Source organism: Porites lutea, chromosome 1 (assembly GCF_958299795.1).
Source record: "Porites lutea chromosome 1, jaPorLute2.1, whole genome shotgun sequence".
Lineage (NCBI taxonomy): Eukaryota > Metazoa > Cnidaria > Anthozoa > Scleractinia > Poritidae > Porites > Porites lutea.
The window spans coordinates 50,131,362-50,158,048 of NC_133201.1; the positions used below are offsets into that span (position 1 = coordinate 50,131,362).

General features: G+C 38.5%; 1 protein-coding gene across 1 annotated transcript; it reads right to left on the reverse strand.

Moving 5' to 3' along the window:
• Window positions 1-23,952: 23,952 nt before the first annotated feature.
• LOC140931610 (uncharacterized) lies at window positions 23,953-24,699 on the reverse strand. Its single transcript, XM_073381411.1, has one exon. It carries the CDS (start codon window positions 24,697-24,699, stop codon window positions 23,953-23,955), a length of 747 nt encoding a protein of 248 aa, XP_073237512.1.
• Window positions 24,700-26,687: the final 1,988 nt, after the last annotated feature.

Sequence of the window (26,687 nt, forward strand, 5' to 3'; positions counted from 1 at the left end):
TGTATGATGAAAACGGCGCAGGTGTTTTCCAGGCCTAATCTACTGTGATCAAGAGCCATTATGGCTCTTAAATGTGATCGAAGATGATTGCTATTTTTTGGGTGTACATATAAAGGCTATCAACTCGATGTAAGATTAAGTTCACTCTTAGCTTGGACTGTTTGCAAATTATTTTTCTCGAAAATCACGTAGTCTTTCCCTCAAAAGTCACATGAATGTGCTCTAAAGTTAACTGATTTGTGGAATACAAGTTTATTGTTTGATTTGAATTATAAATTCGAGTTAATAGGAGCTTCGCTTTTAGCCCTGGCTAAATCTATATATTAGTTAAAAAAAATACAGGTATGAACTACAGATCTCTCTCACTATGAGATAAAAACATACAAATAAACCAAACAGTACATAAAATCTTATGTGAAGCAGGAAATTAGTCTCCGCTCAAAGTCGGCTAGATCGCACGATCGTCTCCGAATCGCGATAAACTTATGGAAGTTGTCTTGTGAAGCCAATAAGCATCTAAGGCCACTATGAGATCTTGAAATTCTCCAAATCGCTGTCTTTCGTATTGTTTTTCGGAAAAGGCAGCAGTGTTTTGATCCCTGGGTTTGATTCATTTCTCTTACGAGATGCGAACTCGACTGTGTCACGATTGAAATGAGGCACAGTAACAGTTTTACCCATGAACCTTTGTGGGTCGTGACGCACACCGCCTGTGTGAAAGGGTTGCCATTAATTGATAAAAGGTACATGAAAGGGGTACCTGTACAGTCAAAAAGATGCATGTAAGGGGTTGGACCTCTGGGCGGAGTCTCGCGGCGTGAACAAAATTTTATCGTAACATTGTAATGTTACAGTTGAGATTGGAAATTTACTTTAGTCACAAAACGAGTCTAATATATAGGAAATGTCACATGCACATCATCTTTGACTGTAAGCAAATGTTTTGCAGTTCACTATATTTGCTCCCCTTGCAAATATGGATAATTATGATGCGAACGTACAAATTTATGATACAGCCAAATATCTAGAAATTTATTGTTTTTGCTTTTAAGGCAAATACGAGTAAACTACATGCAAAAGTGCCCTTTCGGTATCCTAGAGAAACAAGAGAAAACACCACTGCAAATTAGGGTTGTTTGCAGGCGGTGTGCGCACTACGATCGCTAAGCATCATGGGCGGTATTCAAAATTTGATCATTTGTGTCAAGATGGCGTGGAGTGAACATCTCGACTGCGGAGTGAATATTCGTTAATTACGCTGTAGATATAAACGATTTTGCTTTGAATCTCTTCCGGAAGCTCTTGAAAAAGAAAGTCTGTCCAATTCTCAGGGAAAAAACGGTCTCATTCCGTTGATAAGTGTATTCTGGTGTATTTTGTTCGTAATCACTTGCATCCTGTTTGCAACTGACCGAGAAAAGTCGGCACAGAAACGCTTTGTTCAATGCTTCATTCATGAAAAGCACTGGAGGTAAGACCCGCGGTTTGCCGAAAATTTTGAATTCACTGTGAAATCAGCGCAATTAGTGCTAAGCGGTACTGACAAGCATAGCTGTGATATGCTCATAAAATACTAGGAGCTTCTTCAGAATACCCGGCCACGGCATTTAAACACAGTGAGCTTATTTTGTTTTGTCATTCAGCATTGCAAGATGTTCACTTGCTAGCAGTAATAAGAGAATCGAAGTTGAGGGGGTCATCTTTTCAAGGACTTGTTTCTCTGTTGGCACCAAGTCTGCATTTCGTTTTGCTTAATATCTGTATTTATCATTACATGAAGACAAGCAAGTAAAGTAGAGAGTATTTGTGTACAATGAACTTGTGTCCTCTTCATAGATAATATAATATTGAGCATCTTTATTTGCCCATATATTTTCTATTGGTATGAGTCATAGAATGTCTTATAACTGGATTGAAACTGAAAATGGCATATTTGGGATTACAAAGCCTGATGCAGTCAATAGATTTTAAAAGCTTCAGCCACTATTTGTTCAGTGATTGTGTCAGTATGTACAAACACATGTTATCAACTATGTTTTTGGATTCTAAAAACTCCTCAAAATGTGAAATTCATACATGTTTACAAATCTCCTGTAATCAGGGCTGGGGCAACATAGCTTGAGACCCTTTTCCTTTCTCCTCACCCCAATTTTATAATTTAAATATGGTGTCATAGGTCTCATCATACTCACAGTCAACTCTGTTATACAGACACTGAGGGGACCGTAGAAATTGTCCATCTTAATTTAGGGAAAATTTAAGGGCTTTTTTCCAGGGAACAAAGCAAGCCGTCCGTAATGATGAGCAAGGCTGTGCCCTAAGGAACATTTCTCTGAACCTGTAAAATCTAGGCTGCCCAGCATACGATTTGTATGAAAAGTCTGAGATTTTCTACTCAACCAAAAGCAAAAGTTAGGTGCCAGGGGCCACAGGGCTCTGCTAGAGCAGAGCCTTGATCAGGTGTCTGAATGAAGTGGTTGTCCGTAAAGAGGGCTTTTGGGTCACAAGTTATTGCAGAGGTGGATCCTAGTTGTACAGTAAAACCCCCTGACTTAGAACCTGAATTTTAAGAACCTGTTAGGCTAAAACATGCCAGATGAGCCCCCTCTATATAAAAACCTGTTTAGCCTAAAATTTGAAACAGGTTTTTATTTTTGAAATCTATGAAAAAATTCTGTACACTTGAGCAGAGATAAATCAACATCTAGAATCTTCTTTGGAGACAAAGCTGTCTTATCACTCCAACTGCAGTGTAAATGCCAATGTTTAAATTAAAATACTTTCCTCTTTTTATGTCCTTTCTCACATAACTTCTAATTTGCTATGCAGACTTTATATGAGGAATAAGGTGAAACACAAATACTCTTAGCTACATTTTTTCTTCAGAATATGAACCCATTTAAAAACCTAAATAGCCTACACTTGTGCTAACTTCTATTTATATAAGAATCTGTTTAGGCTTACTTTGTTAACTCAGGTTCTTAGTCTCACGATTTTACTGCCCCATTGTTCAACTTTCCCTGTCACCATTTTTTCAGCCTTGGTTTTCAAATATCAAAAGTACATTCAATGATCAAGCAATTTATATTTTAACTAAAACCACCAAAATATGCAAATTGCTTAATATACATTAAACAGTGTAAACGGGTAAACAGATTGAATGACATCACTTAGCCTGTGTGGCAGGCATTTCAAAGAAAAGGGAAAGTGGGTCTTGGTGCAAGAAAAATGTGAGAGAAGGAGGGAGGGAAATGCCTGCCATACAGGAGACTAATTGTTTGTTGTATTATAAACATCAACCAGGTGAATGTTGAAATCACTCCCTACTTCCTCATGCACTCTTCGCTTTTCTCTTGTGCCCAAAACCCCTTTCCCTTTCCTTTTAATGCCTGCTACAGAGGCTTATCACAACTGAATAAAACAGGGACTAGGCAAGAAATTGAGGGTCATAACATCTACACAACAACACACACCAATCTTGGAAGTAGATTATGATTTTCTTTTCTCAAGAGTGATATGCATATTTCTCTGAATAAAAGCAAAGTGCAAGCTTGGTAGATGTTATAAAACTTCTCTTCTACACTGCACTATTCTTACAACTCTCCCAAAAACCATTTTTCACTGTTTTTTGTTTTCAAAATGCACAGGGCTTAACTGTATAATCAAACTTCTCATTTAATTTAATACCTGTAATTCTTATCCTACTGATTTTATACCTGCATAAGGGAATCACATGTATGACTGCAATTTTATTATGCTTTCTTTAGTCCTATTACAAAAACAGACATTCCTACATCAGAGTACTTATCAGCCTATTTATATACCAATTTCGAACATTTTGTGCTCACCTAATGCTATTGTTTGGAGGAACCAGTCGCAGCTGCCCCGCTATTTTGTGATCAGCTTGTGATTATAACAGTAACACTTCCAGTACCATGTCACATTGGTCTTCGCGAGGCTACATTTTCCCATGAAAACATGCGGGTTTCAATTCAGAAAAAGTATCACAAAACGTGGGGCGCGTTGGGGAGCGATAAAAAATTAGCGTAGAAAAAGGCTTGTAGAAAGACTTACAACTATCTTCGACTTTCGACGGGCAATATAATGGCAATTATAGCTTCTTAAAAACCGGGTTCAAATTTCATCCTCTTACAGGAGGAATCTTCGGGCTCCACGTTTTAGATTGAAATGAAGAATATTGATTTGTTTTTCTTCACAGAAAAAATCTAATGAAATATTAGCTTATGAAATCGAGAAAAACGATCTAAGGAAAGAACTGTGTCTATTGAAAAATAAAGCATATAACCTGCGAAATTTCTCGACCTTCGCCGCCATCTTGAAAATTTTGAATCAACAATGCATCGCAATCGTAGTGCGCACACCACCTGGGTTTTTTGCAATATTTTTGCCTGCATTTGAAGTACAGTGAAAACTGCCATCTTTGCCAAGGATGTAAATTTGAGTAAATTGATAGAAATGTTGAAGATTTGCACATGCTGCAAATATGGAGAAAATTTGTATCAAACCATTACATTTTCTTGACTTTTGCGGATCAATAGCTATCTAGCAAATATATGTATTTGTCCACAGCGCAAATCTAAAGCAAATCTAGAGCTCCAAATTTACCACATATTTGCATCTTTCGCAAACATTAGTAAATCCGTGTTTTCGTTCAGTGTTCAGAGCCTCCTGGATCACTATTAAACAAAAAATACTACGAACAATAACTTTTCTAATACTGCTCTTTTACTCCGCTTTGTTCAAGGCAGCACTCGAGCCAAAGAGATTAAGGTGAAATGAGAGAAAGCTGTTTATACCATGAATGTTAAGATATAGTAAAAGATAAATAAGATTATCACCACTTTCAAAACTTTAACTAATGCAATTTTGGTTTAAGGGTTTCGTAAGTGAAAAAAGAAAATATTTTGTATTTTTTGGTTTGCACAACCGAGGATACTACAGCATTGATTAGAGCATTTTTACAACTGAACTGTAATTTTCAGGGATACAGTACCCAGGATACTACAGCATTGATTAGAGTATTTTTGCAAGTCAACTGTAGGTTTCAGGTATACACTACAAAGACAACTGTAGGTTAATATTATGCAACGCGGACAACAACTGCTTAGGAAACAAGGGAAACCAACGAGATTTTCTGCAGATTTGTTTTGAAAAAATGTTGACTACCTAGGTAAAGCAAAATGATTCAAGGAGTGTTGACCTAGAATAGAATACTGTAGAATAATATCGGAGCTGCACGCGCGAAGCCCTAGAAGCGGAGCACCATGGATAAGAAAATTTGGTAATCTACCCATCCGAGAAATTTTGGTACTCACGTGACCGTGACCGGGAAAGCGCATAGCCACCCTCGTCTTGTGAAGCAGAGACAGCTTAAGGGTCAATAAAGACGAAAACGGAAAGCGCAAATTATTTCTGTATCCGTGTTGTCTAAAATATTAAGCTTGGATTAATTGTCATGTTCACAAATTTGGAATATAGAGAAAAAAGTAAAGTGAGCGACAGGCCAGCGAAGCACAACGAGAAAAAGAGCGACAGAGAGCTAGAGCGAAAGATAAGCAGCCATTTGTTGGAAAAAGGTGAAAATGAACGAGTTGCATGAAAAAAAGTGAGCAACAACAGGTACGACATTTCCCCCATAAAACGTGTAACTAGGAAGTTTCTGGAAGTTTCCTTCCGGAGACCCAGGGGCAGTCATTCGGGTCGGAAGAAGTTTTCAAGTACGGGCATGAGAGCCCCTGGGTACCGACTCTCACCAGACCATTTCCAAAAATTCATGCGGATACCGGCTCCTGATTGGGCACAAAAAATGCTGTGTATTATTGTGCCCAGTTGGCAAACAATTTCTCCTGGAATCTTTTCGTGAGTTCGTACACGACGGCTATTGTCTCGCCGCACTTGCCCGGTTCGTGCACCAAAGAAATGCACGCAGCCAGGAAACTTTCAGTTTGATATAAAATCCCCATCTGATTTCAAAATACTGTCTGCCCGAAAACTAAAGACGCTTTTCCAAAAATACAAGCTTGAGCTTATAACAGGTATTCACCCTTGAATCGGTCAGTTTTTAAAAGATACCACGACGACTGACAGCCACGAAAACGTCGCTTAGAAAAGTGAATTCACATTTTTTCAGTCTCTATCGTGATTATTTAAACTTCCTTACTTTGTCACATGCAAGCGAACTCTTCTGGGGCTGAATTTCTATCAACCATATCCAAGTTCTTGACGAGAATGAATTTTGTCATTGCTTGTTTACGTCCTTCACAAAACGTTAAATTAGGCATTTTCAGGGGTAGTCGTGCAGTTGATGGCAAAAAAATGCGCAAAAAAGCGTGATGCGCGTGCAAAGTTGTTGTTTTGCCTTGTGAAGCTATTGCTTATTTGACTTTCTCGTCGCCGCAGCATCTTAAAATTCCTATTATTTACGATACATTGTGATCCGTCAAAAACAGAATAATCTCGGGGCAAATCGAATTGATCCTGCTGATAGCATCCCAAACGTATTTTTGACTTATCGGAAGTTCCTTCGTTTCTGGTTAGGAAAGTAGAAAATAAAAATTTCCCTCGCACGCACAAGCTTGGTGAACGAACCGGGCAAGTGCGGTGAGACAATAGCCGTCGTGTACGAACTCACGAAAAGAACTCAGGAGAAACTGTTTGCCCATTGGACACAATAATACGAAGCTTTTTTGTGCCCAATCAGGAACCGGCATCTGCTTGAATTTTTGGAAATAGTTCGGTGAGAGTCAGTACCCAGGGGCTGTTTTGCCCGTACTTGAAAACTTTCGTCGTGCCTTTTCTCCCGACCCGACTTACTGCCCCTGGGTCTCCGAGGATGCAAACAAACACACGTGGTACATATTTCCCGCAAGAAACAAAGTGCTTACACGAGACGGTGATCAATAGAAGAGCAAAATAGGAAAGCGCCGTATGCTCGATTCTAGCGATCGTTTGTTGGGTGGAGTGTGATACAATAAAATTGATTAAATATAGAGAAATCTGGGCACAATCTTTTAGTAATACGTTATCAAAAATTATGTAAAATACATCAACAGAGATCACGTGCGGAAAAATAATTTCTGCTCAATATTTTTTCTGAATATTTTTCATCAGCAATTGCTCGGTTAAAAAAGCTAAACTTACATAACTCGTTAAACCGGTAAGAATTTTATACCTATGAGTAATCAAATGGTAAGGAGTGAAATTAAGGAATAATTTCACTTGCGTTTTGTCCAAATCCTAATAATTTCCCGTGCCTTTAAATTATTAGGATTTGGACAAAACGCAAGCGAAATTATTCCCTAATTTCACGAGTATACCATTTGATTACCTATTAATATCATGGGTGACAAATTACAGTAGCAATCTTGGATTTTTGACATGTTTTTATCCTGGATCGTATCGATCGAGAACTCCACTCTCTAAAATGTTTAGACCTTAAATTTACCTTATAAAGTTCAGAATTTTTCAGACTTTCTCGGCAAAATACCTGTTTGAATCCTTCTTGATGTTCTCTTGTGTGTTCAAGGTTTCTAAAGCGCCTTTTTGTGCCCTTACATTTTCATTCACGGCATTTTAAAACTTTGTCGCCATCTTGACACTTAGGGCCTGTTTACATGGAGTGGGGGACCCCGGTCTAGTGGGGTTGATTTCTTTTGTTTTCACGCTCTGGGGGACACAAAACAAAAGAAACTTACCCCGCTAGACCAGGGTCCCCCACTCCATGTAAACAGGGTCTTAGAGGTACGGAAGGGTTGCCATGGCAATTTTGTAATTTCACATGTGAAATTAAAAATTAACGCCAAAATTTCGCCCCAAAATTAAGGAGTAATTCGTCACCTATGATATTAAAGGAGCTCTGTCACGAAATTCAGCCAAATTAGGAAATTACAAAGTGCCCATTCAATTAAGAGGAACATAAAAATAACCGCTTAAAACTTTAAAGGAAGGTTGAATAAATATAACAGAAACAACAGATGCCACGGATGGGCAAAACGGAAGAAAAGTGAAACGGACTGAAATTAAGAGCTTTGAAAAATGTCCAAAGTTGATCCCTGCTGCTTGCATCTTCAAAAATAATGCTCAGGAGTACATATATTTGTTTGTCTCGGGTCTCTGATTTTGTCATTTACATGTAATTTATTTGCTTACTTTAAGTTCCATAGCGATTGAGGGCGATTGAGGGCGATTGAGGGCGAGTAATTGGGAAAATTAAACAAAAATGAACTGGACTGCCTTGACACAGCCCCTTTAAGGGATAAATTCTCACTCCCCGTTAGGGTTCTTTAAGGATTGAACTCCATGTAGGTTAAAACCGATTATTTTTACCGGCATCTTATGTGTTAATTAAAGTACTAGATTCAACACTTGCGAGGAGTATTTCGTATTCTCACCATTTTGCTCAGTCATAGCTTCGCAAATGCATCTAGCGTTATAACGCGAAAGAAATTTTTTTAGCAAACTCCGTGTCGCAGGCTAAATTCACTCGCGACAGGCGACGACTTAAATCTAAAAAAATAAAACAAGATACTGAGAGAAAAAGGTTTCACTAATTGTTTCCGGCAGGCGGCGACAAATCTTTCAAATAAGGAACAGGGAATCGGGGAATGGGAATACGGAACGGGAAATCTTTAAAAGCGGGAATCTTTAAAATGGGGAATCTTTAGAAGGGAGAATTTTTGAACCGGGGAATCTTTAAAATGAGGAACCTTTAAAAGCGGGAATCTTTAAAATGGAGAATCTTTAAAACGGGGAATCTTTAAAAGCATGAATCTTTAAAGCGGGGAATCTTTAAAACAGAGAATCTTTTAAAGCGAGAATCTTTAAAACGGAGAATATTTAAAAGAGCGAATCTTTACTAAGCGGGAACCTTTAAAATGGGGATTGTTTAAAACGGGGAATCGTTAAAAGCAAAATCTTTAAAATGGGGAATCTTGAAGAGAGGCTGTCTGTAAATATCGAGAATTTGCCGTCAAAACGGAAATTTCGAAAGTCTTCATATCCAGTCAGAATAACCCTTTGGTGAAACATTTTCGAAAATCACAATCAAAGTTTCCAAAGAATTTTCTTTTTTGAGAAAACCGGCAAAAACAGAAATGCTGCCTCACGCCATATAGTCGCCGGTGTAAAACCTTTGAATAATACCATTTTCAAAGCCATCGGGAAGAAAAAGATGGTTCAAGGAACAAGTTTATCTTTGGCAGGGAAGTAAGGCATCCCAGTTACAATACTATTTGGTAAAAATAGGGTTTTTTCTGACTGAATATGAAGAGTTTCGACATTTCCGTTTTGACGACAAATTCTCGATATTTACAGACAGTCACTCTTAAAAGCAAGAATCTTCAAACCGGGGAATCTTTCAAATAGAGAATCTTTAAAATCAGGAATCTATAAAAAGGGAAATCTTAAAAAGGGGAAATCTTTAAAATGGCGAACCTTGAAAAGCGGGAATCTTTAAAATAAGGAATCTTGAAAAAGGAGAGTTTTTAAAAGCTGGAATCTTTAAAACGGGTAATGTTAAAAATAGGGAACTTTTAAAGCGAGAAATCTTTAAAAGAGACGATCCTTAAAACAGGGAATCTTTAAAAGCAGGAATCTGTAAAACGTGGAATGTTTAAAAGCGGGGATCTTTAAAATGGGGAATTTCTAAAACTGGGAATCTTTAAAATGGGAAATGTTTAAGAACGGGAATCTATAAAACGGGTAAACTTTAAAAGCGGGAATCTTTAAAATTTGGAATCTTTAAAATAGGGAATCTTTCAAAGCGGAAATCTTTAAAACAGGGAATCTTTAAGGGCAATCTTTAAAATAGGGAATCTTTAAAATGAGGAATCTTTAAAAGCGGGAATCTTTAAAACGGGGAATCTTTAAAATATGGAATCTTTAAAATTGGGAATCTTTTAAACGGGGAATCTTTAAAACGGTTAATCTTTAAAATCGGGAATCTTTAAAACGCGGAAAGTTTAAAAGCGGGAATCTTTAAAATGAGGAATTTTTAAAACGGGAAATCTTTTAAACGGGGAATCTTTAAAAGCAGGAATCTTTAAAATGGTAAACTTTAAAAGCGGGAATCTTTAAAATATAGAATCTTTAAAACAGGGAATCTTTGAAACGGGCAATCTTTAAAATAGGGAATCTTTAAAACGAGGAATATTTAAAATGAGAAATCTTTAAAAGCGGGAATCGTTAGAACGGAGAATCTTCCTTAAAAGCGGGAATCTTTAAAATATGGAATCTTTAAAAGCGGGAATCTTTAAGACGGGGAATCTTTAAAAGCGGGAATCTTTAGAATATAGAATCTTTAAAAATTGGGAATCTTTTAAACGGGGAAACTTTAAAATGGTGAATGTTTAAAAGCAGGAACCTTTAAAATGGGGAATCTTTAAAACGGTTAATCTTTAAAATCGGGAATCTTTAAAACGCGGAAAGTTTAAAAGCGAGAATCTTTAAAATGAGGAATTTTTAAAACGGGAAATCTTTTAAACCGGGAATCTTTAAAATGGGGAATCTTTAAAAGTAGGAATCTTTAAAATGGTAAACTTTAAAAGCGGGAATCTTTAAAATATAGAATCTTTAAAATAGGGAATCTTTAAAAGCGGGAATCTTTAAAACAGGGAATCTTTGAAACGGGCAATCTTTAAAATAGGGAATCTTTAAAACGAGGAATATTTAAAATGAGAAATCTTTAAAAGCGGGAATCGTTAGAACGGAGAATCTTCCTTAAAAGCGGGAATCTTTAAAATATGGAATCTCTAAAAGCGGGAATCTTTAAGACGGGGAATCTTTAAAAGCGGGAATCTTTAGAATATAGAATCTTTAAAAATTGGGAATCTTTTAAACGGGGAAACTTTAAAATGGTGAATGTTTAAAAGCAGGAACCTTTAAAATGGGGAATCTTTAAAACGGTTAATCTTTAAAATCGGGAATCTTTAAAACGCGGAAAGTTTAAAAGCGGGAATCTTTAAAATGAGGAATTTTTAAAACGGGAAATCTTTTAAACCGGGAATCTTTAAAATGGGGAATCTTTAAAAGCAGGAATCTTTAAAATGGTAAACTTTAAAAGCGGGAATCTTTAAAATATAGAATCTTTAAAATAGGGAATCTTTAAAAGCGGGAATCTTTAAAACAGGGAATCTTTGAAACGGGCAATCTTTAAAATAGGGAATCTTTAAAACAAGGAATATTTAAAATGAGAAATCTTTAAAAGCGGGAATCTTTAGAACGGAGAATCTTCCTTAAAAGCGGGAATCTTTAAAATATGGAATCTTTAAAAGCGGGAATCTTTAAAACGGGGAATCTTTAAAAGCGGGAATCTTTAGAATATAGAATCTTTAAAAATTGGGAATCTTTTAAACGGGGAAACTTTAAAATGGTGAATGTTTAAAAGCAGGAATCTTTAAAATGGGGAATCTTTAAAACGGTTAATCTTTAAAATCGGGAATCTTTAAAACGCGGAAAGTTTGAAAGCGGGAATCTTTAAAATGAGGAATTTTTAAAACGGGAAATCTTTTAAACCGGGAATCTTTAAAATGGAGAATCTTTAAAAGCAGGAATCTTTAAAATGAGGAATCTTTAAAACGGGAAATCTTTAAAAGCGGGAATCTTTAAAATTTGAAATCTTTAAAATGGGAATCTAAAAAACTGGGAATCTTTTAAAAGGGGAATCTTTAAAATAGGGAATCTTTAAAACGGGGAATATTTAAAATAAGGAATCTTTAAAAGCTGGAATTGTTAGAACGGGGAATCCTCTTTAAAACTGGAAATTTTTAAAATGGGGAATCTTTAAAACGGGAAATCTTCAAAAGATATGGAATCTTTAAAAGGGAGAATCTTTTAAATGGGGAACCTTTAAAAGCGGCAATCTTAAAAATGGGGAATCTTTATATCGTTTAGTCCTTAAAATAGGGAATCTTTTAAAACGCGGAATGTCTAAAAGCGGGAATCTTCAAAATGGGGAATTTTTAAAACGGGAAATCTTTTAAACGGGGTATCTTTAAAGTGGGGAATCTTTAAAAGCGGGAATCTTAAAAATGGGGAATCTTTAAAATAGGGAATCTTTATAACGGGGGAGTCTTTAAAAGCGGGAGTCTTTTAAATGGGGAGTCTTTAAAAGCGGGAATCTTTAAACGATGGGGAATCTTCAAAACGGGGAATCTTTAAAATCGGGGATCTTTAAAATGCGTAATGTTTAAAAGCGAGAATCTTGAAAATGGGGAAATTTCAAAACAGGGAATCTTTTAAATCGGGAATCTTTAAAACGGGGAATCTTTTAAACGGGGAATATTTAAAATGGGGAATTCTTAAAACGGGAATCTTTAAAATAAGGAATGTTTAAGAGCGACGGTCAGGAAATATCGACCATCGAGTGGCAAGAATTGAAACGTCGATTTCCTTCATTTTTTGCCCATAAACAACTTTTAGGGAGATAAGTAATCTGATGTAAGTTGTTCTCGCAAAAAGTCTTTTATTTTCGAGAAAAGTAAAATGTCAGTTTTCGAGGTCGAAGTCTCAAAATGGCCGTATTTTCAACCCGAAATTTGCTAATATAACTTTTTTAAGAGCGACGGTCAGGAAATATCGACCATCGAGTGGCAAGAGTTGAAAAATCGATTTCCTTCATTTTTTGCCCATAAACAACTTTTAGGGAGATAAGCAATCTGATGTAAGTTGTTCTCGCAAAGAGTCTTTTATTTTCGAGAAAAGTAAAAATATCAGTTTTCGTGGTCGAAGTCTCAAAATGGCCGTATTTTCAACCCGAAATTTGCTAACATCAACTCTCCTCGCGTTCAAAAATAAAGCCGCAAGGAGAAATGTGGACACTTTCCATCAATAGAACAACTCTTCTTCTTTCACTAGAAGATACTTTCAAAGCAATATCAAGACTCGTTGAACTAACATAATTCAAAAACGAAGAACAGGTTTTTACGGTGGTAAAAACTGTAATTTAGTAGTTGTTTTCTGCGGCATTATTCTTCATGTGGTATAGCTCCAAATTTTCCCACTCCTCGTTTATTCACACATTTAGACATTCAGCTAAAGCATACCTGAGAATTGGCTTGGGTTCTTGAAGGCAGCCTCCAAACGAAAGCATCGAAGTCCGGTAAATATAGTAAATCGTTACCAAAATAATTTATTTAACTGCTCCAAGTTTCCTCGATCGTAAAGTAACAACACGAAATATCTTCGTAGTCCGTCATCGTTAGCGAATTACCATCGTTAAGGTCCTTATTTTTCGATAAAAAGTGAGTACCAGAATGCTAACGCGTTTGATTTTTCCTTCTTCAAAATACCGGTCGTATTGTCCGCATCGAAAATGTTACTCCTTCAAGAATTGAGTTGTGTTACTACGCCGTGATCCGTGACTAGGGAACTTAAGATAGAGACGTTTTCGGGGCGACGGCAACTTCAACCGGACGTGACATCATCATTTGTTGGATATTGCGCATGCTCGTGCTCACCACCTTGCCGTCGTGGTCCCGTCGGCGACGTGAAAGTGGTCTGTTTGGCGTTGTGGCGAAAACGTGAGTATTTAACTTTCATTTCAATCAGGTTTGTTCCGTTTAGCAACGAACATTTTACAGATTATCGTTCTTAAATTGTCCTTGTTTTCTTTGAGGCACATTTCAAGCTCGATTTCCAAGCTCTGTTATCTAAACTTACATCTTTGAATGTTTCTATGTTTTCATGTCACAGGGTCAAGATCCAACTTGGCAAACAGCCAACCGTAAGTGAGCTTGACATGGACAAAATTTTCCCACGAGCCAAATAAAAGTATCCAGACAAAAAATATGAACTCCGATATTTCAATTGTGTGTTTTTAGTTTGTCTTTTCGTTAGAATATCGTATAAATGAAACGCATTGAAAATTATATTGAATAGTAGGTAATACCATGTACTAACTCGGCGTGGAAATACTGAAATAAAGTTGTTGCCGTTGTTGTTGTTGTTGCATGCAAGTATTTCCCGGGAATTATTTCAATACCAAACTAAGAATACGGTTCCTTGGTAGCATTTTAATGTTTCTGTAATTTGCAAGGCTTCGGCAAGCCTGTGGAGATCATTTTTTTGTCAACACGAAATTCTGCCTTGAACTCAGCTGCATCCCGCATGTTTTTTAGCGTGAACGGATCGTAACCGTCCCGAGGAAAATCGGGATTTTTGGACTCATAATTTTCCCACAAAACGAGAAAATCTTCATCCGATACATGTTGTCTGCATAGCAAATATTTATTCTCTTAATTCTTTATGTGAAGACATATTTTCCTCTTCGGTATTCTTCTAATTAAAGGCGCCGTCCTTCTGAGTTCACTGCGATCTTAATACTCTATTTTTGACGGGAAGCGACGGCTGCCTTAGTTCCAGGCTTTCTCTACCAGTCCGGTCGCCGTCGCCCCGAAAACGTCTCCATCTTAAGTTCCCTACTGTCATTTTGACGGCTCCGTCTCTTCAAACGTACGTTATGTCACGTGCAGTCACGGAACAGATTGTCACGCAGAGTCGCCGGCTGGTAGAGTTCACTGTTTCAAAATGGCTAAACTGTACCCAGTTTCACCTTTTTACCCCACTCTTTGATTGAAAAAAGGAACTTTGCAATTGGAAAACCTACAAGAAGCACGAAAAACGAGCCTTTAGGCTGTAAATATCTGCTCTTGTGCGTTTCGAAAGTGGACGGATTCACACAATTAGCGCCGGCCTACCATAAAAATTCCTGAACTTCGATGGTGTCTTACAGAGATTACCTTCAATAACCCAAGCCAATTCCCGGGTATGTTTTAAATGAATGTCTAAATGTGTGATTTAAATAGCATGAAGAGAATTTGGAGTTATACCACATGTTAAATATTGCCGTCGAAAATGAGTAACGAACTTAAGTTTTTCTTATCCTGAAAACCTATCCCTCATTTTTCAATTATTTCAATGCGACGAGCTTCGCTATTGCCCTGAAAGTGTTTTCTAGTGGAAGAAAAAGAATTTTTCTATTCATGGAAAGTGTCCAAATTTCTCCATGCGGCTTCGTTTGCGAACGCGAGGAAAGTTAATGATAGCGAATATCAGGTTAAAAAATAGGGCAGTCTGAGACTCCGACATCGAAAACCGATCTTCTAATTTTTCTCACATTTAAAAGGCTTTTGGCAGGAACAATCTAGTTTAGGTTTCTTATCTACCTTAAAGCTATCTATGAACAAAAAATGAAACCCTTGCCACGAAATTAAGATTTTGGTCGATTTTTCCTGACCGTCGCTCTTAAAAGCGGGAATCTTTAGAACGGAGAATCCTGTTTAAAAGCGGGAACCTTTAAAACGGGGAATCTTTAAAGGCGGGAATCTGTAAAACGGGGAATCTTTGAAAGTTGGAATCTGTAAAATATGAAATCTTTAAAAGGCAGAATCTTTAAAACGGGGGAATCTTTAATACCGGGAATCTTCAAAAGCGGTAATCTTAAAAATGGGGAATCTTTAAAACGGGGAATCTTTGAAATAGGCAATCTTTATAACGGGGAATCTTTAAAAGCGGGAGTCTTTAAGAGCGGGAATCTTTAAACGCTGGGGAATCTTTAAAACGGGGAATCTTCAAAATCGGGAATCTTTAAAACACGGAATGTTTAAAAGCGGGAATCTTCAAAATGGGGAATTTTTAAAACGAGAAATCTTTGTAACGGGGAATGTTTAAAAGCGGGAATCTTTAGAACGGAGAATCCTTTTTAAAAGCGGGAATCTTTAAATGGGGAATCCTTAAAAGTGGGAATCTGTAAAACGGGGGAATCTTTGAAAGCTGGAATCTTTAAAAGGTAGAATCTTTAAAACGGAGAATCTTTAAAAGCGGGAATCTTTAAAGCGGTATTCTTTAAAATGAGGAATCTTTAAAACGGGGAATCTTTAAATGCGGGAGTCTTTTAAATGGGGAGTCTTTAAAAGCGGGAATCTTTAAAGTCAGGAAGCCTTAAGACGCGGAATGTTTGAAAGCGGGAATCTTGAAAATGGGGAATTTTTTTAAAACGGGGAATTTTTTAAACGAGGAATCTTTAAAATGGGGAATGTTTAAAAGCAGGAATCTTTAAAATATGGAATCTTGAAAGCCAGAATCTTTAAAACGGGGAATCTTTAAAAGCGGTAATCTTAAAAATGGGGAATCTTTAAAACGGGGAATATTTAAAAGCAGGAATCTTGAAAATGAGGAACCTTTAAAAGCGGGAATTTTTAAAATGTGGAATCTCTAAAATGAGGAATCTTTAAAAGCGGGAATCTTTAAAAGCGGGAATCTTTAAAACGGGGAATTTTTAAAATGTAGAATCTCTAAAATGGGGAATCTTTAAAAGCGGGAATCTTTAAAACGGGGAATCCTGTTTAAACTCGGGAATCTTTAAATATTTAGAACATAAAGACACTGCTTGTTAAGTTGGACTTAAGTCAGTTTTATTAATCATTCGAAGCCAAATATTCCAGCTATTCACTTTTTGCAATTTTTTTTGAATTCGAGAAAATCCATTTTATGAAGGATTTTTTTCCCTGGGGAATTCTAAAACCACGACAATATGAAGGTAAGTGAATTACAAATTTGAAAAAAATGACGACATAAATATTTTTTCAAATATCATCTATGACATGTAAAAAATATAATAATATAATAATGACGTACCGCAAGATACGTTTCGGGCAACCTTAAAAAATGGCAACAGTTGTAGTTTTCTACATTAAATTGTCCCAAAGATAAACCCAGTGTTAGGTTTTTAACCACTACTACCGAAATCCATATTTACACACCTTGTGCTAACGATCAGAGGAACGCAACTGTAAAAAAACATGACTCTAAACTATGTGCTTTTGCGTGTGTTTCTGTTTAGGTTAATGTAAATATCCTTTCTTTCTAATTAGTAGGAGATCGACTGGTGCTGACTACCTTCGATGACTAACAAAAGTCCTCTTCGTTTTCCTTTGCTATAAACGCGCATTATGTATTAAGGTATTAAAGACCAGGTAATCTTCGTTGCAATTACAGGTAAAGCCAGACACGGGATATTTAAGTACCGCGACAGAGCAACACCGGCAGGCCCTACCGTTGGTTGCTGAAATAAACGGCATAAAATGAATATCGAAAATAACATTTTGGACTTCAGGACGATCAAGGCAAACAACAAAATTTGAACCCAAGGAAAATGCAATCTAACTCTGGTTAGGGGTTTGCTTCACGTTAACAATGCCTTGATTACTTTCTTTCTTAACATTGTAAGTTTAAATCACCATGACAACAGTACAGCCACATGTTGTAAAGAGGTAAAACGAAGCACGTAGTGGCAACAAATACACCAATATTCCCGCCAAAATGCTGCGCAAAAAAATGGGGATTTCTCTATAGAGCACTGTTTAAAGTTGTCATGAAATATTTAAAAATTCTCCTCAGTCTTCCGTTTCCCGGATGCTACAACCGGGGGTCTGTTTGATTTTTATTTTTTGAAACGTAAACCGGATCGCAGGTTATAGATGAATGAGTTACAAATTGTAGTAGCAGAGCGGTGGTGACCACAGTCTTTTTAATAGCGACCGCCAAGAAAAATTGAGCAAATCTCGATTTTTTGCAAAAGTTTTGCAAAAAGCTCTTTTATTTTAGAGAATAATAAGAAATCCAGTTTGCAAGTTTACAAGTAGAGTCACACGGTTTTGGGGAAGGACTTCCGTATAAAAGGTACGGGGATATTTATCATTTCTCGTTTCGGAGTGTAAATTGCAGATTAATTTTGGGACGGATCGCTCAGTCTTGAAGGACGTATGCCCGGGGAAGCTCCAATAAGAAAGTGACGTTGACGCTTGTCGGAAAATTAAAATTTTAAAAACCTCTAGAGACTAGCGTGGGTCAGGAGACCATGACAGACTATTTTCAGACCTTTAATGATTATTATTGGCCGGGGTGTCATATGCTTTTTTAAAAAAAACAATTGCATTTTAGGGGCTGTTTACATTGGACGGAGGAAGATCCTAGTACCAGGAAGATCCTAGAGGGCGGATCGTCCTAGCTCCATATGTTTTCTGTATTCAGTTTACATGAAAAGGGTTGTACTTGTCCGTAGCGCTAGGATCTTCCTAGCTGGGAGGTAGGAAGATCCTAGCACCATGTAGACTGCTTTCGCCAGGAAAATCCTAGTACTAGGGACAAACGCGACAAAAATGTCGGCTGGTCGTTCAGTGGCTAATTACGGCAATAAAGGCCGACCATTTCGTTTGGAGTAATCCACGAGCAGATTATTGTGTTAATTCAGCTGAAAGGTAGTGATTTACGCCAGTAAAGTGAGCAAAAGGACGCAAATTGCATTTTTGATTTTGTCGTCCGCCATTTTTAATTTCTTCTCCCTACTTAGACAACTCACGGGCCGAAATTTCTGCATGTAAACCCATCGTTAAGTTATTCCACCTTCTAGGATCTTCCTGGTACTAGGATCTTCCTCCCGCCATGTAAACAGCCCCTGAATTTGTATACTACAACTACAAATTTTCACAGCGCGTGCGTTTTTAGTTCATTCAACTGATTCGCTGAAACAGACTACTACCTTTGTCAAATTCAAACTTTTTCAAGACCAACGCTTTCAATCATTCAGCTGAGAACTTGGAAATGTGCAAGGATTGATTTCACATCAGCCTTTTAAAGATAACTCGGTTTACAATAAAAGCAAAAAAAAAGGATTTTTAGAATCATCCTCGATTATGAAAGCGTTTACAAAAGATTCCCGCTTTTAAAGATACCCCGTAGGTTTTAAAGATTTCCCGTTTTAAAGATTCCCCATTTTAAAGATTCCCACTTTTGAAGATTCCCCGTTTTAAAGATTCCCACTTTTAATGATTCCCCGTTCCTATTCCTCGATTTCCCGTTCCTTGTTTTAAAGATAGCCTCTGGGGTTCATTTCAGAAACCGCCGTACGATGATACTCAAGGTATAACGGACCTGAAAATGGGCAAAAACCGCGGAAAGGAACTCAAGAACATGTGAATGAATTTTTCACCAACTTGCTGTCAAAAACCTGAAGGTCTTTTCACTACAACGATCTATTGCCAGCGTAATTCGATATTCCATAGGCAAAAAAATATATTTTAGTACAGTAAAACCTGTAATAAGCGGACACCCTCTGGGAATGCTGTAGTGTCCGCTTAATACAGGGTGTCCGCCTAATACAGGTTTCAATAGATAACGTTATATGAGGTGTCAAATGCCATTCAAATGAACAGTGGAAACGTTTAATTTATTTAGAATACTCCCAGAGACTATGACGATATACGTTTGCATTAATTTCTTTATTAAAGGGGACTAATTGATGATAGTCACCATAAACATAGATTGCAACTCAAATTTGAAGAACTCGGATGAGTCAAACAATAAACGAAATAGAAAACAACACTGTACTGTGAAACTAATCAAATAAGTTCGTCAAATCACGTTTTCTAAAGTAAAAATATTAAAATTTGTGGGTGGCAATCTTTCGCATTTCCGGTGTCTGGCATGTTGGGTGGTGGAATTTAATTACAAGTGTCCGTTTAATACAGGTTGGCAACAATAGAAATGACCATTTCAGGTACTTTTTAGGTGTCCGCGTCCGCTTAATGGAGGTGTCCGCTTAATAAAGGTTTCATTTAAAGTACATAAGGGAAATAAATTTGGGGACTTCGGCTACTGTCCGCTTAATAGAGGGTGTCCGCTTAATACAGGTTCCACTGTATTCATTATTTGACCGGCCAAAATCGGGGTTTGTCCGGGTTAAAAAATATTTGGTCGGTCATCAGGACCGGCGAACTGCAATCCGTTATTTTGAGCCCTGTATCATGGTTATACTACTAGAAATACTTTTTTACGTAATATATGAGTACCTTAATTTAATTGCTAATTCAGTTTACGAAAGCTAACAACGAAACTGTCCTCAAAAATGTCACAAAGCACAATGACGAGGGTGACAGACGTCGATAATGTACAACTGAAATAATCCAATAAAAAGTACAAAAAAGCACGGCTTATAAATTAGGCTTTAAAAAACTGTAAGATTAGTTCATGCAGTGATATCTCATAGAATAACTTTATGGCCAGTAATGAATCACGGTAACCAGCGTTACGTGTTCGTTAATCGCTGTCTATGAACGATCTGCATTTTCAGCCGGTTATTTCTCCGATTTCTTGTCCTCACGTACTAGTAGAAAGCCGTCCGATGTATACTGTCTGAAGTCCTACTGTCGAAAGGGGCGCTCGAGCATGACAACAAGTAACTCAAACGTGAGGGTCATATTCCAGAATTGGAACTGTGGGATCTTACCGGCTTGATCTTTGCACCACTCGGGGAATGGAGGAGCGTTCTCTGCGCATTCTGCGTAGTAATTCTTGTAGGCCCTCTGTTGAAGTATATAAAGCGAGGATGCCGTAACTTGATGAACGTATCTTGTACGCGTAATATGGGCAGACGTTACTAATGACTCAGCCCTTTCAGTCGTGGTTATCCCGGCTTGAGCAACAGCCTCTGTCCAGCCCCTTTCCAACAGCCACGATCCTATTGCTTTGAGAACCGTTAACTCTATGTAAGTCCACAAAGCATAACCACCAGTTTATCTTCTCCCATCGTGCCTGGATATCTCCATTGTATTTGCTTAGCTAAGAGGTTTGCCCAGTACACCCAAACTGAGTCCGAAGAACGCAGTATATTGCATGACCCTTACATTTGCAGCGTGCATGTTTCGCCTCATGACTTTAAGAATACAGGTGTAGCGCGCTTGTTTGGCCTAATGGCTTAAAGAACGACGAAAATTACTTGTGTGACGCGCTTTTTTCGCCTCATGGCTTGAAGAAAGACGTAAACTACAGGTGTAGCGCGTGTTTTTGGCCTCATGGATTAAAGAACGACATTTATTTCATGTGTAGCGAGCTTGTTTCGCCTCATGGCTTAAAGAAGGACGTAAACTACATGTAGAGCGTTTTTCTGGCCTCTTGGCTTAAAGAACGACGTCTGTTTCATGTGTAGCGCTCTTGTTTTGCCTAATGGCTTAAAGAACGACGAATATTACATGTGTAAAGTACTTGTTTCGCGTCACTGGTTTGTTAGATAGATAGATAGATAGATAGATAGATAGATGGATGGATGGATGGATGGATGGATGGATGGATGGATGGATGGATGGATGGATGGATGGATGGATGGATGGATGGATGGATGGATGGATGGATGGATGGATGGATGGATGGATGGATGGATGGATGGATGGATGGATGGATGGATGGATGGATGGATGGATGGATGGATGGATGGATGGATGGATGGATGGATGGATGGATGGATGGATGGATGGATGGATAGATAGATAGATAGATGGATAGATAGGTAGATAGATAATCTTAATTTATCCACGGTACAAAATTCGTCAGCTTTAAAAATGCCTAATACTAATATAACAAGAATCGCCGAAAGGCGATTTTTAACTGGGCTGCAAAGGGGCAATTTTTTCTGAGGGGAGGGGGCAGCTATACACACTCAGGCTACCATGAAACCTTGTCGGCAACCATTGTATGCAACAGAATCTCATGTGAGACTGAAACATAAACTCATTCAGAACATTGTACCCTATTGAAAGACTTTCGTAACCCCCCAAAAAGAGTACCATTTTTAAGTGGAGGCTGTATAATAACTTTTAAATTCCACCATTATAAATAAAAATAAACAAGTTAGCCATTAATTCTAAACAGGAAACAAATTGCATTATTTCCACGGACCCCTACCCCAATCCCTCTGTGCCCCAAAATATAGCGTGACAGTATAACGTGACTAATTTGACGTAACCGGAAATTCCAAAAATTGTTGTCCTTCTACGAGCATAAAATGAGACAGACTGAGCTGATTTACTCTAGACAAAAATATTGTATTGTATGAAAACCAGAAGTATACTAAAACAGACAGTTAACTGCCCGTTGATCCCGCCTGATCCAGGGGCCTCACTGACTGCACGGAGACTTTACTGCGCTTTTCACAAACATGCGAACTCTAAAGTTCAAAAGCCACCTTCACAATCGTGTTTATCGCTGCCGTCAATCATAATTACGATCACAAGCAACGAACCTTGAAACAGAGAAACACACAAAACGGATCGAAATCCACAAATCACAAACAATGACCTTTTGAACCCGTGAAGTAAAGTTTTGTTTCCTAAGAGGTCCGTTAAGATGATTGACAGCAGCGAAAAACGCAATCGTCGGTTGGGTTCTGAACTTCAGAATTCGCATGTTTGTGAAAAGTGCGATCCTAAGTTGCGGTCCACAGTCTACGTGAAAACGCACTATTTTTTCAACAAGATGAAAAATATTCAGTTTTAAGATTTTCCTCATGGTATTTTTCTCTAACTTAAAGGAATAAAATCCTTTGCATTTTGAGACCTTAAAAAGTTTAAAGATTTCTCGCTCGCATGTTGCGTTCACCAGCACGCACTTCAAACAGTGTAAATAGATGAAACGATCGATAACATATTTTTTACCTGATACCGATGTGAGTTAAAAATTCGCTCAAGACTAACTTTTCTTCATGGAAGATAACTATGCCGCTTTATAACTCGTCCGAAGTTTTTGTGCCAAGTAAACAATATTGAAACACTATTCACAGTGACTCCTTGGATATTAAAAAGACTGAACGTGACGCACTGTGACTGTGTTCGTTCGTATTCAAAACACCATTACGAAAATAAAGGTCGTATAAGTCATGTGTGTTATGTTTCGAGATAACTGGATTATACGCTTTTTTAAGTTTCCATTTTGCGGTGACTTCAGTTTACATCTCCATAAAATGATAAAAGAATTATCAAGAAACATCACGAGAGCTGAAAATTTTCAAAGGCATGTTTCTGAAACTCCCTAATGCTGACATCAATATAGCGTGCTTGCTGAATGGGCCAAAACACAGAATTGTGATCACAAGATCTTGTACAAATTTAATGATAAAAGCTTAGCAAGATACAGATACAAACAAAAGCAAACCCCCTGAAACCTCGACGTAGGCTACACTTGTATGCTATACTCAGTCGCCAAACCTTGTCAGTAATAGCTCCTATTTTCCTCAAGTCGCTCTCTGTGAAGCTCCCGGATGGGATGTCCCGGAGAAGCTTTAAACTTGTGTGCGAAATTCTCAGAGGTCCTATTTTTGTCCGTGTCTTCTTAATCCTCAGTATCCGAAATTTAGACCTCCAAAGTGGCGTATGTTGCATTAAATAGAAGGAAATATTTAAAGGAAAAGCCAGTCTTCTAACATGGCAAAGTTGTCACGTCCCTCGCTCTAGACGTGCGTCACATCAGGATTCATCTGCCATTCATCGGCAACTGAGTTGTTCGCTTCACTGACTATGACGGCTTACAATCAAATCTTCAGCCATAGTGTCGTCAACTGGTGAAATACTTTGCTCATAAATTGTGCTTCTTAATTGCTCATGTACTACATCGATCGATAGTTCACGAAGCGGCCACGGCGTTCCAAACCTGACGCTCACAGTCATCTTTTCAGTCTTTTAGTGTGAACCTACCGTGAACGGCGTGTCGCTTTGAATGCAACGCGAGCATTTCTCTGAGTTTCCCAGCGCCAACATCATCTAACTGACTTAAACTCGAACAATAAAAAAATTATAGAGTGACTCCCATGGTCGAATCGCTTCGAACAACTCAAATAGCGTTCTTCAGATTCGCAACGCCTTGTGGGTTTTTCAGGGGGAGCGCAGACAAGGTACAAAAAGTATCCGTGCAAGGCTCCTGCAAGAGAAACTCATATGAAACCATTTGTGAGAACATCGTTTCTCGGTACCAGACCCTCGTGTCTTCCCTCCCCCGGGAGACCACTTTTTGACACCGACGACCGAAAGCCCATTTTACGACTGGGCCGCACAGGCAGCCCAGTAATAAAAATATTTAAATAAAAAAGCTGCTTTCCACGAATGCCGTGCCTTACAGTTGTTTGAGTAATCGTTTAAATTGCCCAAGGGACTCTGCTTCGCTTAAGTTACAAGGAAGACTGTTGCAGAGAATGGCGCCACTATAGCTGAAGCTGTTTTTGTAATAGTTTGTGCGCGGTAATGGAACATTGAGTTTATTTTCAGAGTCCCTTAGGTTATATGCGACTTCTCGCCTTTCAAATTTAGAACTAAGATAGTTTGGAGCCAACCCGTGCAGAGACCTGTAAACCATCGTAGCTCTTTGAATTTGTTGCTGGCAAGCTAGGTTTTTCCACCCTAGAAGTTTGAAAAGGTGACCAGCATCTACGTCATAGCTTGAGTAGGTCAAAACACGGGCTGCTCTGTTTTGTAGCTTTTGAACCTTATTCCGTAAAGTTATCCCACGGTTTCCCCAAACAATGTTGCAATAATCAAAGTGTGACTGTATTAAAGCTTGATATATGAGTTGTAAGGTCGCCTGAGTGACAAGGTGCCTTATTCGTTTTATGGCCCCAATACCAGAATCGACTTTCTTTGTTACTTTCCCGATATGGCCACTCCAATCAAGTCTGTCATCGATGATCACTCCAAGTGATTTTGCAGTAATGACCTGGCTAACTTGAAAATCATTAATTGCAAATGTCGGGGACTCTGTGAGAGTACTTAGCCTCTGCCTAGATCCGATAAGCATAAATTCAGTTTTAGTCTTATTTAGAGTTAAATGTGTGGCGCGCTTCATCTGTTGGTTTAAAAGACCCATATCACATGTGTGGCGCGGTTGTTTTGCGTCAAGAACGACGTATTACATGGGTAGAACGACGTATATTACTGATATTACATGTGTAGCGCGCTTGTTTCGCCTCATGTTACGAACTAACTTTCCGCTGAGTCCGATTGACTCTTACCAGGACGAGCTGTCTCCATCGGATCCGGTCGAGTCTGTTTGGCAACATGGTCAACCCCCCTCGCTCCTGTTAACGTGTTACTTCCGGTACTACTGGCAAGCGCCTTGCGCTCATTTCAGGTTCCGGTCGCGATCTGACTCGATCCGCCTGCGGGTGAAGACAACTTGACTCAGGTCGGGTGTATTGTACATGTGTGTTAGCTAAAGCATATAGGGGTTGATCGAATGCTATAACTGCAGCTTGCCCTGGGTTAAGGTGTTCAACAGCTTTCATAACAACAGTTATGGCATGCTTGATCATGGCTATAGAATGAGCAACTTCTGCAAAAAGAGGCAGCAACGAACTCTGGTATCCTGCGTTGACATGCCTCTGTCGTTCTCCGTGGAAAGCAGACCATGATACCACTGATGTTGTGTTTTTACTAGTGGCTTTTCCATTTCCAACTTGCTTGGTAACAGTGGGTTGCATATCCTCTTTGTCTATCTGTTGTTGGCCTTCTACATACTGCCTCATATGGTTGAGCCATCCGGTATCCTTCATTGTGGCCAGAGATAGTGCTTCATCATCACCATTTACATTACACTGCATACTTGGCACTCTTAAACCACCTTGTTTTTGACTTGACAAAGGGGGTATGTTAGTGTAGCTGAATGGCAGTGGACCTATAGTCTTTGATGCAGACACATTTCTTTGCTAAAAGCTTGCGTTTTCCACACCTTCCTCTTCCAGAGTAGGGTGCTGTATTAGTGAAATGCTGCTGCCATGAAATGAACTTACTGCCATTGTCGACGACGTGCTGTGGTCGATATTATCAACTGCGGCTGTAGTGAATACGTTTGTTTTCAGGTTGGAAGGGCATACCGTATCAGTCTCCTTGAAGTGTTCACAAACTGCATTTGCCATATCTGATGACAAGCGTAACACTTCATCATGCGAAATTGACAAGCTAAGTGAATGTAATCTGTCCATAAGATCCCTCTTGCGTGTTTTTAAATGAAGCATCACACCACTGGTAATGGAGTCTCTTGACTTTTGACATGCCGAGTACATTCTTCTGTCTTAGGCGTGTGCTTCACGCTATTGAATGTATGAAGCTGAGCTAATGGTAAAGCAGCCTGACTTGGATTTATAGTAGACTGGCGTTTAGCTTTTGGCCCTTCAAGGATCATGTTTACCAACGATAGCAAAGTCTGGGGTATTGATCCCCTTTGGCAGTTCTGAGAAAACGATCCATTGGCTACGTATGATTCAGTGAACATATCTTGTCGTACTATGTTAGCTGCACGTTGTAAACACATCTCACTGGCACCATTGTCGTTAGAGAAAGCGTAGGATATAATCGTTCCTATATCTCATGTAAAAGCCAACAACACCTCTCTTCCTTTACTGTGAGCAGTTAATCAAGGGATAGCTTCAATAAGCTTCCTCTTTAGAGGCGTGGAATGTATCTCTTGAGTCTCTTTTGCCAGACCTTCTCTAATGAGCCTCTTGCAATACTCCTTTCTCAAATCCGAGAGCTTGAAAACGGTAGTATGTGGCACTCCATGTCTAGAATTTTGTATCTCGGCTATGAGATCAGCCAGAACAATACTATGGGCCTTTGATTAGTTGTTTAATTCTGATGAAATTTCTTTCTTTTCACGTGCGCGATTTTACTGCGCGGCTAGGCACTTCGCGTGATATTTTGCTCCAATAGCTACCATGTCAGCGGTACTCAGCTTAGATATGAGACCAAAAGCACTTAATTTCTGAGCAACAGATCGGACGCGGGAGTCGATATCCATTGTACACGCCATTCTTAGATCACTCTCGTTAGCTGATTCCTCGCAAAAGAAGCAAACCG